This window comes from Syngnathus floridae, chromosome 6 (genome assembly GCF_059516105.1).
Source record: "Syngnathus floridae isolate MCC-2025c chromosome 6, RoL_Sflo_1.0, whole genome shotgun sequence".
Taxonomy (NCBI): Eukaryota; Metazoa; Chordata; class Actinopteri; order Syngnathiformes; family Syngnathidae; genus Syngnathus; species Syngnathus floridae.
The window spans coordinates 16,058,264-16,071,646 of NC_142418.1; the positions used below are offsets into that span (position 1 = coordinate 16,058,264).

The window sequence follows — 13,383 nt, forward strand, 5'->3', positions numbered from 1 at the left end:
CTCTTCAGCATCTCTCAGCGCAGTAAGAGAGGGAGACAGGAGGGAGGGAGCACAAGTGGAGGCGAGCACTATCGCTGCATCCTTCCAAAAGAAGAAAAAACAACAACACGGCCAAGGAGCGCTCGTCCCTCAACATCCTCCTTCTCCTCTGCGTCCTTTTTGCCTGTCTCTTTCTGGCCATTGTCCGAGCCTCGCGTGTAGGATGAGCTCCAGCCTGCTGGATAATCCGGTGCAGGCGATCTTGTACCTGCGGGAGCTCACCACAATTGTGCAGAACCAGCAAAGTCTCATCCAGACGCAGCGCTCCCGCATCGAAGAGTTGGACCGGCGGGTGGATGAGCTCATTGGGGAGAACAGGCACCTGCGAGATGTCCGCGTGCAGCAGCATCAGCATCCTTACTCCACGTACCCGCACCACCTCCTCCATCATCACCATCAGCTTCACCCCGACCTGGGCTGCCTCCATCACCTCCACCTCGCTCAGGACCCCCAGACCAAAAGCTCCACGACGAGTTCCGCGGCGAGCCCTGCGCCGGAGCAAACGGCCGCACCGGAACAACAAGTCGACGGGGCCGCGGTGGTCCGGGCTCCTTCCGCGGAGCCTCTGGACCCGGGGGACATGCAGCTGGTTCCAGCTGAGCTGACCACCGATTCGCCGGTCGAGAGCGAGCCGGAGAACGGTGGGAGTTGCACCGGCTGCCGCTCCTTGGTTCCGATGACCCCGACTACACTGTGTCGTTCCCTGGCCCTCACCAAGACATCCGAGTGAGTTCATACACACACAAAAAACGGTCCGGAAAAGCTTTCAAAAAATACTACTGCGCTCGATTGCTGTGTACCATTGCTCTCTCATTTTCTTTTTAATTTTTAGTTCGCCAAAAAGCTTGTTTAATTATCATAATTTATTATAATATCCTGCACGTACATTGAGCGTTGCTCAGTGTGTGTGTGCGCGCGCGCGTGTGTGAGGGGCAGAGAGAGATACAGAGGTGGATTATTTAAAAGCGAAACTGGATCATTACGTAACAAACAGCTGTGGGCCTGCAAGTGTGCGTGTGTAACATACACGTGTATTGCATGCATACGTGTGTGTGCTTATAATAAATACATGAGTGTTTAATGCACATTTGTGTGTGCAATGTGTGTGTGTGCATGAGCATGTGATACACGCATGTGTGTGTGCAGGGTAGTGTATATGTCGATGTGGATTTGTGGATGTTATGTGTGTGTACTATATGTGTGTGACGCATGCTTACGTGTGTGTGTGTGTGGGTGGGGGGCAGCCTGCATGGTGAGTGATGTGATGCGTCCACGTTGCTGTTCCTGCTGTTAATGAATGTGCGGCTTTTTCACGTCTCATGGGGCATCCGACGGGCCTCTGATGTTTTCTGTTAGATGAGACGCACGTGCACCACGTGAACGCGTGCACCCCCACCACGCCACCTCCCCTGGCGTCATAGTGCACCACTTCTTCGTCTAATGAGAGGAACACACTTAGATCAAACTTGTCAAAGGTCCGGCCCACGATAGCACGATATTTTAGCACCATGTTGCATATTCTAAAAGTCATATTTGACACAGACTGCAATGGTGTTAAAAAAAAGGGTAGCGTGGGGTGTCAGAGAAGGTCATCCGTCAAAACCGATGGGTTGTTAAATTGACGTACTTTTTTTGTGACCTAAAATGCCTCAGAGTACAAAAACTTTTCAAGTTTGTAAGACAGTTGCCCCTACTAACATGGCCGCCATGTATTAAGTGGTGCTGAGGCCAATTTTGAAGCCAACAAACTTTGACAGCTGTTCAAAGGTGTGTTTTGAGTGAAAGGACACTGTTTTCCGTACGTTCAATCCAGACTTTGTTGGTTTCGGTGTAATTAAATCACGGTTTAGCTGTACTTGTTATTTTTCTAAATACGCAAAGAGGCTAACAATTGAAACTACATTTCTCTAGGTCGTACTTTCTGCTTGTGTCAATAGCTATTTAGTTTTGGTTTTGAATGTGGGAATCTGCTCAGTGCTTCAAGTGGATACTAACGATGCTCAGCAACTTGAAATCGGTCATGCTTCATATTGTGACTCTTTGAAACCTTCGCTGAATGGAGCTTTTGTAGCGTTCCCATTAACCCTTAACCTTTGGTTTGCACGAACGGCTTCTCTATGAGTTCATCAGTTGTTATTTTTTTCATCTGCGTTGATAGTCGCAGGCCTTCCTCTGCACGAATAGGCAAGAACACATCCTGTTTCGACAAACAATAAATTGTACTGGAGCGCTGTGCAGGCCATGAAACTTCTCAAAGTGGTATTGAACTGCAGGTGGGGGTGAGGGGGGGGGGCAACAAAACGAGCTAAAAAACAATTTTGCAATGCTCCAAGTTCCGTTGGTGAGCCACGGAAAATGGAATGATATGCTGCAAATCCTTAGCTCTCAGAGGATGGTGGCTTCCCAACTATCTGAATGATACCTGAAATGAAATTGAAAAAAGCAAGTGGATAGATGGATGGACGGGCGGACAGACATATAGACAAATAGCTAGCTCACTCGTTAGCTAGCTAAACAGATATAGATAGATAGATAGATAGATAGATAGATAGATAGATAGATAGATAGATAGATAGATAGATAGATAGATAGATAGATAGATAGATAGATAGATAGATAGATAGATAGATAGATAGATAGATAGATAGATAGATAGATAGTGTGGTGTTCCTAATAAAGGGGCCTGTTGGCCTGGCGCACTCAGCGCACACGTCCATCAGTGCGTCTCCATCCAAACGACACGTGTGCTGGTGTGTAATCTTATTTTGGCTGCGTGTTTTGTGTATTTTTGCATTGTTGCCAGTGTTGCCGGTTCACGTGTATGCACCCTGGAGGTTTTGCAGAGACGGAAGAGGTTCAGAGAAAGGATTCTCTCCCGCTCTTTCCAGCTGAGCCTTCTCTATCTGGCCCACTTAGCCCGTGGAGCGAACGGTAATCAGCCATTCTCAGGAGGGGGAGCGAGAAATAGAAGATGCATGCTCAGTAACGCTCTTTGATGGAAGCCCCCCTCGGAAGGAGCTTGAGGGCTGACTTTGGAGCGGACCAGCTCAGGTGCAGGGAGAAGACCAGGCAGGAAAAGGGAAAAAATTCCATTTTGGGCGAGCTGTCGACTCGCTTTATCTATCCCGAACAAACAATCTTCGCCAAGGGATTGAGGGACATCCCGCGGTGTCTGGGAAGGTGCACAAAATGTACCGGCGCCATCCTGAGCGCCCGAGTCGCATGCCAGGCTTCCGGAAAGCGGGAGACGACTGAACATACTGCACTTGAAGTAGCGGTACAAAAGAGCAAGGCCGCGGAGGCATGATGGCAACGCTGGCCGACAGCAAAAGGCACGTAGCCTTAAAATATTCACCTGCTCTATTTGTACGCCGCCTTGGGTGCCGATGGCCATTAGGTGGACGAAAGCATAGAATGAAAAGCGTGCTTGTGTATGACAGCCTCCGGGACCACAAATAAAGCGACAAAAAAAAAAAAAAAAGCAGAAACTGCGCTTTTCTACGACAATTCTCTCACTAATGAGCAACGTTTGCCTTTTTTACTTACAGTGGCTTTTCTGCGGGAGATCTATTAAGGAACTCCGCTTCATTTCTCCTACGGGAAATCACAGAAATGGGCAGCAAACGGTCAAGCGATGCTTACCGTGTCCATTTCCGAGGTTCGTCGTTTGAATCTCAGCTGTGGGCCTTAAAACATGCGTGTTAGCGTAAATGCATTGTTTTTTTTTGTCGCGGGCCGCAGCGTAGTCATCGTTTCCTTCGGAGGGCTAGTAGGACTGTCAACCCTAATAAATGTATGAACGTCTCATTTTAAATACAGGCTACACAACAGACTGATGAATAAATACTTTTGAAATCAGAGACTACTGTTCAAATTTTTAAAAAGATAAACGGTAATAACAATTGCTAGAAACATCTGTATTTTTTTAAAAGTCAAGACAATTTGCAATTTTAGGACTGACAATGTTTTCGCGGGCCAAATATATTTACAGGGGCCAGAATTTGACATGAAATTATCCCTAAGTCCAAATGAGTGAACGTCAGCCCTGGTTTCAACCCCCGAACAGAAAGAAGCGCGGTAGAAAATGGATGCATGCGTTCTTCATGTGGAAGTTGCGCAGAAAAGGAATCTTTTTATAGCTACGACTGTCACTGTGAGTCCGGGCGTTGATTCTGACTGCCTGTCACCGTGACTTTGCGTCACGTAGAAGATGCCGAGCGCAAGTCAGGAGACGCTTTTGCCGTGCAGTCAAACGTGAAAACGGCGGGAAAAAAACGGACTTTTACCGTACGGCGAGGCGATCCATCAAAAGTATTTCCGAGGATCTTACTAGCAGTAACGGGAAGCATCTAAGGACAAATTATCTTTGAGGTATTTTAGTAAGTCTGTTCACAATAGATTTAATGCTTGCAAGTGTATTGCGTCATTTATGTCAGTAACTCAGACATGGTAGCTAAAAATGAATGAAAGTGTGCAAACTTTTACGGGAAGGGAAATAGCTGCAAGTGACCATCTGTCATTCGGGGACACGGCTAAATTACAGCCGTGACTGATGGATGCATCGTGGCTATCAACATCTGGATGCACTGTAAGCAGTCTCAGCCTGGAATTGACCCACATATGGGTATTTACGAAGGGATCAGTGCCAAATAATCCCGAGGAGTTTAATGAAAGTCTTTTTTCTGGATTGTTTTTGGGCGCTTGGCAAAACAAACAGACGGGATAAACACGTTTTCTCTGTGTTTCGCAGAAGCGAAACGGTGCTGCATCAGTTCTGTTGCCCCGCCCCCGAGCATCCTGAAGTTGACGTCAGCGGCGCATCCAGGTAAGATGGCTTCATATATTTTCCCGAAATTCCCACCGCACCTCATTTATTCCTCTCCTTTGTTGGAATGATTGCTAAACAGTTTACTTGGTTATCAGCATCCTCCATTTTCATCATTCTCACTATCAACGGAATGATCTCCTTGCTTATTGTCTCCTTGTTTGTAATGGGGCAGCCATCATTGTAAGTCCCCAACATGGCCATGACACAAAGGTTTATTATTACACCAAAGGACATTTTACTCTGTGTGCAGTTGACCGCACACATTATGGTGTGTGTTTTTTTTTTGTGTGTGTGCGGTTGTGGTCGCAGATGCAGCCACATTAAGCGCTTGGTAACAAATAGCCGTCAGGACCTCAAGGTTATTGAACGCACAGGCATCAGTGAGGGAAACGAGTGCCGATACTGTCAATACCCAATCGCCCCTAGCAACTCGCTGATGACGCAATGGCCATCACTGCCATAGTAACGAGGGGACGAGAAAAGCAGCCATCTTGCCTTCCGCTTGGCATTTGGGGAGTTCTGTCGAGCGGCGATGAGTTCATGTCTCCGCGTGGGTGTTTTATTTTTATTATCTTCAAATTGTAAATTGGATTTACAGGCGGCAGTAAAAAATACGCAACATTTCAAAACGAGGATGAAGGAAATCATAATTGAATGAGCTCTCGTATCCAATTTTTCATAGCAAATCTTCAAAACGATCTTTAATATTTGAAATCGTTAGATGGCGTGAAGGTAGAAAAGCGCCGCCATCGTATAGCCATTTAGGATAGCTGCTTCAATGAGTTCAAAAGTTCAAATGAATTTCATCAGGATAAAATAAAAGACCATTTTGAAACGCACCAAAACATTTCATCCGTGGCTGGGACTCTGGAGTGTACAAGATCACAAGTCAAATTTTCTCCCCATTGGATCCAGATCACACTTTTGGCAGCAATTTAAAATGAACATTGGCTAGGGCATGGAACGTGTTCAGTGGCTTACACTGTATCAACATTCAATCTCATCAGATCAGCATGCAATTTGCGAGGCTTATGGGGGATCTTATTACATTCTGCTGCCTTACATCGGTGAGAAATTCGGCACCTTTTTTTTGGGAGGGGGGTAATTCCATCCAAAATGAAATCATCCTCATGATAAACGTTTATGATTTGGAGGCCGGGATGACGAGAAGCCGACATTTGCGTGGTGTCATGTGATACGGTTCTGTTTAACGTGACTTGTCCAGTTGAGCACAAATAATGACACTTCCTCCCTCTCCTCTAAGGTCATGAGCAAAAAAAAAAACGGTTTGCAGGGTTGTCTATACGGCACTTGTATATATTTCTCATTAATGAATACAATTTGAACAGAAGAGGGCAAACATTTGTCCTCAAGGGACACATTAGATTTTCTTTTTAAATGGTTAAATAATATTCTGATTTATATGTAATATAATTATAATATAATTATATAATTAATATATATTAATTTAATATTAGTATACTATTTAGAAGTGTAATTGATAATTAATACTAATAATAATTATATTTATTAATATTATTAATTCAAATTACCTTATTATTTTTTATAAAAATTTGCATTTTATTCTTTATAATATATTGGTTGACACAGTATTAACGGGCTGATTTTTTTTTTCTTTTTTAAATAATAAAATAATTTTTGACAGATGTGCACTTGTGCCTCATGTCCCAAATCTCAGTCTTTGAGTCGTGGGAGTGAGTGGGGGTATCTCACAGAGCATTACAGAAGCTTTTTGCAGTCCAGATGCATAAATTGCTCAACTCTTGCCTTTTAAACCCTCTAATGTATTCTCATGTACTAATGTATTCGAATTCGGGTCTGGATTTCTCTTTACGCAACCGTTCTATTTGCGACTGAACCTAACTGGCTTGAGCTCATTTGAGACACAATGCTTCTCTGCTGGCCTTATTTGCGAGAGTAATATTGGCGTGATAACAATAACGATACAACAATAACAAGAGGAACATGGCGTATGCGCCTTGAATTGGATTTTTAACCTGCTTGTTGTTCAGCCTTCACTGTGCATCATGTTTACACTTGTGAATACACTCCTGAGTGAAAGAAGTGTTTTGAGGAAAAGGAGGCGGGAAATCACAATACAATATTTGTCAAATGATGCTCAAAGCTCACAGAGGACACGTTATGGAAAATTGCCAATTGAATCACTTGTATAAAAATTGGCGGATCTCTGGAGTGCGTGCCCGACCATCGAGTGTGAAATTACACAACCAAGTTAATTTTTTAGGGGAATTGTGTGTATTCCCCATATTGTGTCAGGAGGCGGCCTGTTTTTCATTTTTTGTTTTGCTAATCCAAAAAATACAATTAAATTTCTCCACCCACGGCTCGCCGGCTAGACTGAGTGAAAATCCGATATTTTCAAGTGATGGATAGACGAGAACGGAAATACTATTGTGACAAAGCTAAACAGATGCAGAAATTAGCATTAGCCCAAAGTGTTGAAAAGTAAAAATCCAGACTGGCTAATCTCAAAATACTTTTAAGATAACTTTAACATATCCACAAATCAATTTTGGAATCGCCCTGACCTCATTTTCCCCTTTGATAGATTTCAGTCGTGATGTCGTGTAAAAGAAGAATATTTGTCCCTTGAATTAAATAAAACGAAGGACGGGGGAATTATTGAAGACAGCCACTATAAACCACGTCAAAGCAGCATTAAATTAGACCATTTACAATAATATATATTTTTAATTTTCCTCAGCCTCAGCTCTATTACAGATGATTATTTTCGAAATATCTGCAGAAGCTGATGAAGTTCTCGCTACTTTTTATGCAAGTCATGTTTGACTTTGAGGCGATTGTCTCACTGTGTCGCAAGCGCATGCAGACGTTCTCTTGCTATAATTGACACCGCAGTATTAGATGCAACTATATATGAGCACATTTTTTTCCATAATATTTTATATTATTATATTTGATTCCATTTTATTATGGTAAGGTATGCTATCCAGATATTTATTAGGTAAGGTAACATGGCGAATGTTGCCTAGCAACAAATATGACATACGAAGATACAATACGAGTTATGTCCTGGTGCCCAAACCTGCAAACTCCTCCCGGGAAAGTTGGAGCTGAGAATTGAACTCGGAACCTTGGATCGCGAGGCGAACGTGGCAACCGCTATACCACTACGCTTCCCATTCAACGAAACGATGCCCTGTGCAAAAGATTAGAATCGTCAGTCCAGATTTTTTTTTTTTCTCCGGCCAAAATATAGATGAAATAGATCATAATACATAATAGGACTGTACATAATTTAACACATTTATTATGATTATAATATCATGATAAAGGCTTGAGAGAAGATTTGAATGAATTTCTGCTGCAAACTGTGATGAAATTGTGTCCTGCTATGGCCTCCGGCTACTGCAGTCATTTCCCACCTGCTGCTCATCACACACACACATATGCACACGCACACACACACTCCACAGATGTGTTGTGAAGGTCATGGACGGAGGCGAGCGCTGATGACTATCGGCTCTTATTCCCACGACAGCGGCCGGTTGCTGAGCCTAGAGGACGGCTCGTCCTCGGGAGGACGGGACGTGGACGGCACCACAGCCAAGCGGGAGGGGCCCAGTGATTATGAGATCTCCCTGGAAAACAAAAACAAACAGGTACGCCCGGGCGTGCGGGGACGTCAGGGGCACATGGTAATTCGGGATTACTCAAATGCTCTCACACATCAAACTGAAATGTAACATACTGACATACAATCAATTATACGTAAAGTTTTTGCTATTTACAAGCCAACCTGGTTTCTATCCCCCGTGAATAATGTCTTGAATTATGTCCCTGACGGGCCCTCATATCGGAATGTATTTTTCGCCCTTGGCGGGAGGGAGACGGAGCGACATTTGTCTTTGAGCATGAGGGGGGGGGTCGATGGTGGGAGTAGGGGTGGTGAGAATGACATTGCGTGCTGCAAAAGAAACCCATTCAGATCTATTTCTGTCTCTGTTGACATGAAAGAGAGAGCGAAAAAAAGTGAACACCAGTATCTCAACATCCACAGCGACAGGAGCATGAAAGATGCTAGGTTGCCATGGTAACAGCTAATAACGGCCTTTGTGTGTGTGTGCGCGCGCGCATTTTTTTGCTGGGTGTTCTCATGGTGTGCGTCGGCTGTCCTCCTTTTCTTTATCGCTCTGATTTGTCTTCTTTGCTGGAAAGTTTGGCAGTGTAACTTTTTTGGGGGGGGACAATTCATTAGGCACGCCTGGTAATGAGATCCAACACAAACATCGTCTTCTCGCTCCAGATAGAAGACCTGGAGCAAAAGTACGGAGGCCACCTCATCGCCAGACGGGCCGCCCGCCGTATCCAGACCGCCTTCCGTCAGTACCAGCTCAGCAAAAATTTCCAAAAGATCCGCAACTCGCTCTCGGAGAGCAAGCTACCGCGCCGGATCTCCCTGCGCCAACCCAGCCCCTCGGGACGGGCCCGCAATAGCACCCAGAGACACAGTTACTCTCTCCATCCGGGAGGGGGGCAGATTCCGCTTCGTTCCAAGACGCCTCCTCCGCCGCCGTGTCGTTCCACCTCTCTACCGCCGTCTCCCGCGTCCGCCCCGGCAGCGGCCGCCGCTCCGACCTCAGGAGCGCCGCCCTCTCAAAGCCCCGGACCTTCGCTTTCGCAGCTGGAGGACTGCTTCTCCGAACAAGTGAGTCTGTTTGAATACCAGAAATTCAAATCCTTCTTCTCCAGGGTCCGCCCTGGGCTGGTCGCCAGTCAACAAACAAAGTCACATTGGAACCGATGGACGATGTCGATGTCCTCATTAAGGTCACATATGACCTGGAGCTTTTGCCAACTTACTTTTTGGCAAGAGAAAGCAGTGGACTGGTGCCAGCCAATCACAAGGCACATCAAGACAAACAACTTTGCGTCGCGCATCTTCAAGGTTGCTCGTCCTCATTATGGTGAGCTGGAGCAGCTCCCAGTAGACATCTGGATATACTCAATCTATATATATATCTTGTTTTACCAGATGATCTAATATCATTACTCATTTGGACCCATCGGTCTCACAAAATGCAGATGATTAGCTAACCTGCTCCAATAGGAGACCATTTACGTCGCTCCATTGTACTTTATCACTATTAGACATTAAAGTAAGTGTTCCTTTTAAAATGTGTCAAAGTGACCAAAAAATTCCATGCATTTTTAAAAGCTCGTTTTGTCTTTAGGCTAACCTCACATTCACATCTAAGAGGCTTCAAATAACCATAGTGATTTTCCGACGATAATTTTAACGAGGATCTCCTCACTCTGAGGCGATCAATGTAGAGAGAAAAATGTTTTTTGGGAACGTTCCACCTGAGATTCCAAGACAAATCTTCTGATTGTGAGGCAGTCGTGCTTACTGCGACTCCCCCGTGACAAATTTTTGTTCTTTCAGCTTCACTCGCTTGCCCAGTCGATAGATGAGGCCCTCCGCGGTTGGAGCGTATCCGAAGGTTCGGAGGGCCAAGGCCTCCTCATGGACCCCGGGGCCCTGTGTGCGGCCGCCGAGAGCGCCTGCCTCCCCCGCAGCGCCAGCTCTCTACTCATGGCCTTCCGGGACGTCACCGTCCACATCGACAGCAATAGTTCCTACACCATCTCGTCCGCTACCACCACCACTACCACCACCTCGCTGGGCAACGCCGGCAGCAAGGCGGGCAGCAGGAAGACCTCGCTGAGCGGGATGGGCTTCGTCGGAGGTGAGTCCGGCGAGGAGCCCGAGTTCCCGGCGCCTCCTCCCAGCGAGGAGCTGGAGAATTTGGACCCGGGGTCGCGGAGGGGCTCGGCCGTGCCCCTCCCGGGGGGCGCCCCGTACGGCGACGGCATCTCGGACAAAGCCGGGTCTACCTCCACGTCTACCTCCGCCGCCATCGTCACCTCGGCCCAGTCCGACCAGCAGCCCGCCCAGATTTACACCCAGTACCAGCAGTACCACTACACCCACCCGCAGCAGCTGGCGACGGGCGGCGGCCCCGATGCCCTGCAGGCTCTGGTGGTCTCCCTGCCCAGGGATCGATGCCAGGATCCGGCGGCCTGCCGTTCGCCCACCCTCTCCACCGACACACATCGTAAACGGCTCTATCGCATTGGATTAAACCTCTTCAACGTGTGAGTGCAAAGTACACTTTTTGCCTTGGGAGTTTTTTTTTTTTTTTTTTGCGGGAGGGGCCCACTACCGACAAGAAAATAAAGCCAAAGGCATCGAGGCGATGGAGGAGGTATAAAAAAAAAAAAAGGAGCATGCACAATGTGAAAGCAGCCATAAATAGAGGGAGAGCACCACTGGCCTTTACTTCTTATCATTACTATTAGTTATTGCAAATTAAAGTTGATTAAGGTGCGCACTTGGCTGGCAGCCGCTCTGACCTGGACGAGTCGTCAGCTAACAGCTTTGAGCATGAACGCACTTTCATTTTTCTTTATTTCAGAAGCAGTTTCTTTTCTCTCTCTCACACACACACACACACACACACACACTGCATAAGTATCCTTTTGAATCGTCGAGCACTTGCGCAAGAGCACCGACATTATATTCTGATGAAGTGTTATGAAACAGCTTCAAATGGGTTGTTAATATTTCATAAATGTTAACTAAGAACAGCAAGAGTCCAATACATTTTTTGAGAGCGTAATATGTACTTCCATTGTTCTTATTTTTATTTGTATCATTTCTCATGACACAAATGTATTTATTTATCTTTATTATTTTTTGACCATATTTTATGAATTTGTTATTTTTAGTTAAAAAAAATCATGTTTTTGGTATTATTAAAAATCATAAAATTATATAAATAGATATAATATATAAATATGCAAAATTCATGTTTGTTTTATTGTTTTTGGTATTATTAAAAATTATATAAATATATACAATAAAATTATAGAAATAGTTTTGATGATGTCAGTATAACCCCGTGTTTCAACAATTGCTCCCTTGCGGTGACAGGAACCCGGAGAAGGGCATTCACTTCCTGATCACGCGTGGCTTTGTCCCTGACACGGCTATCGGCGTGGCTCACTTTCTGCTGCAGAGGAAAGGTCTGAGCAGGCAGATGATTGGAGAGTTTCTGGGCAACAGCAAGCTGCAGTTCAACAGAGACGTTCTCGAGTGAGTCGCCATCCTTTTCCATAAAATTTACCAATTGATATATGGATCATGCTGTTATTGATTTTTTTTCTTGCTGACAATATCTAATATTTGGACATGTCGCTTTAAATAGAATATTTGAGTTGCTTGCGTTTGTTTGGTTCCCCCAACGGAGACAACTTTAGATTCAATATAAATAATTCACAGTTGCTTTCTAGAATCTTTCTAGGCCATTAGATGGGTTTCTTTTCAAGCAATTGAACCTTTGCCATCTTTCAAATGTTTCAGTGGGGATTGAAAAAGATCAGAAGCAAAAAAAAAAGAAAAAGTATAGCAACAAAATAAAGCCTATTCAAAGACAGATAAAGAATGACTAGTCATGAATTTTGTTACAAAAGCTTTTTACTTTCTTTTATTCAGTCTTTCCCGATTATCTGTACACTTTTAAAGTTTTGGATAAAAAGGAAAAGCCTCTTTTATTTGTCACTTATGACCATCATTTCTATTCTTGGACATTATTGAGTTTTTTTTTTTAATATTAAAACTTTCCTCTCAGAAAAACTACTACCTCTGTTTTTGTAAAATGACTTCTAGCTCATAACCCCCCCACAAAAAATGTTTTGTTCTTCAGTGTTGCCTTAAAATACGCACTTTTTTTTTTTTTTTTTGCTGAGTTTTGTGCAGAGCTTGTGGAAACAATGCCTACATTTCCCATCATTCAACAGTGACCTTTCCTTTCAACATTTTATCAGCGACATCATTCACGCTGATGTTATGATGCTGGGCCAGAGCCATGAATTATACAAGACCTTTTGCAGGTTTAGCACTTCCCACTTTTATTGACTTGCTCATCGACGGCTACGCTGATATTCTGGCTAGCAGCAAATAATAAGCACAGACGCTAAAGCATTTCTCGTGAGCTACTTTACACCCGAGAGTCACATTAGCACCCGCTGGCACTTTGATCTTTGGATTTAAATCAGTTTCGAGCACCTCCAGGACTCACTGACACGTTCAAAGCTGCTCTATTTTGACCCCAAAAAAAAAAAAACGCCGCATAAAATCATATAATAAAGCAACTTTGGAAGTTTGGAGTTGTCATATTGCAGAGTCATAAAAAGAGGAGGAGGGGCTACTTTGGATCTTAAGAGCTTTTTGTCAACTGTTTTTCAGGGTGAAGTATGAGCTGTGATTTGTCTGCAGCATTACTGCAAAACTGTGAAAAAAAAAAAGTGAAAAGAAATCCTTTCACAGTGGAAGCTGCAAAGATGAGAGATAAATATGACCTCCCTTGCTTGTTAAGGCCACCTGGAGTAATAATTGAAACCACAAAATAAATACACATATGACATTATATCTCCATCTAGTGCCTTTG

General features: G+C 44.5%; 1 protein-coding gene across 2 annotated transcripts in view; it reads left to right on the forward strand.

The window, feature by feature from the left end:
- The window catches only part of iqsec3b (IQ motif and Sec7 domain ArfGEF 3b), a 24,659-nt gene continuing 11,276 nt past the window's right edge, over positions 1–13,383 (forward strand). For both annotated transcript variants that reach the window (XM_088379790.1, XM_088379793.1), the window contains exons 1-6: positions 1–765; positions 4,790–4,864; positions 8,412–8,532; positions 9,177–9,578; positions 10,317–11,029; positions 11,868–12,029. In XM_088379790.1, coding sequence (XP_088235916.1) covers positions 203–765; positions 4,790–4,864; positions 8,412–8,532; positions 9,177–9,578; positions 10,317–11,029; positions 11,868–12,029 — 2,036 coding nt within the window. In that variant the 5' untranslated portion in view covers positions 1–202. The remainder of the gene's footprint in view (positions 766–4,789; positions 4,865–8,411; positions 8,533–9,176; positions 9,579–10,316; positions 11,030–11,867; positions 12,030–13,383) is intronic.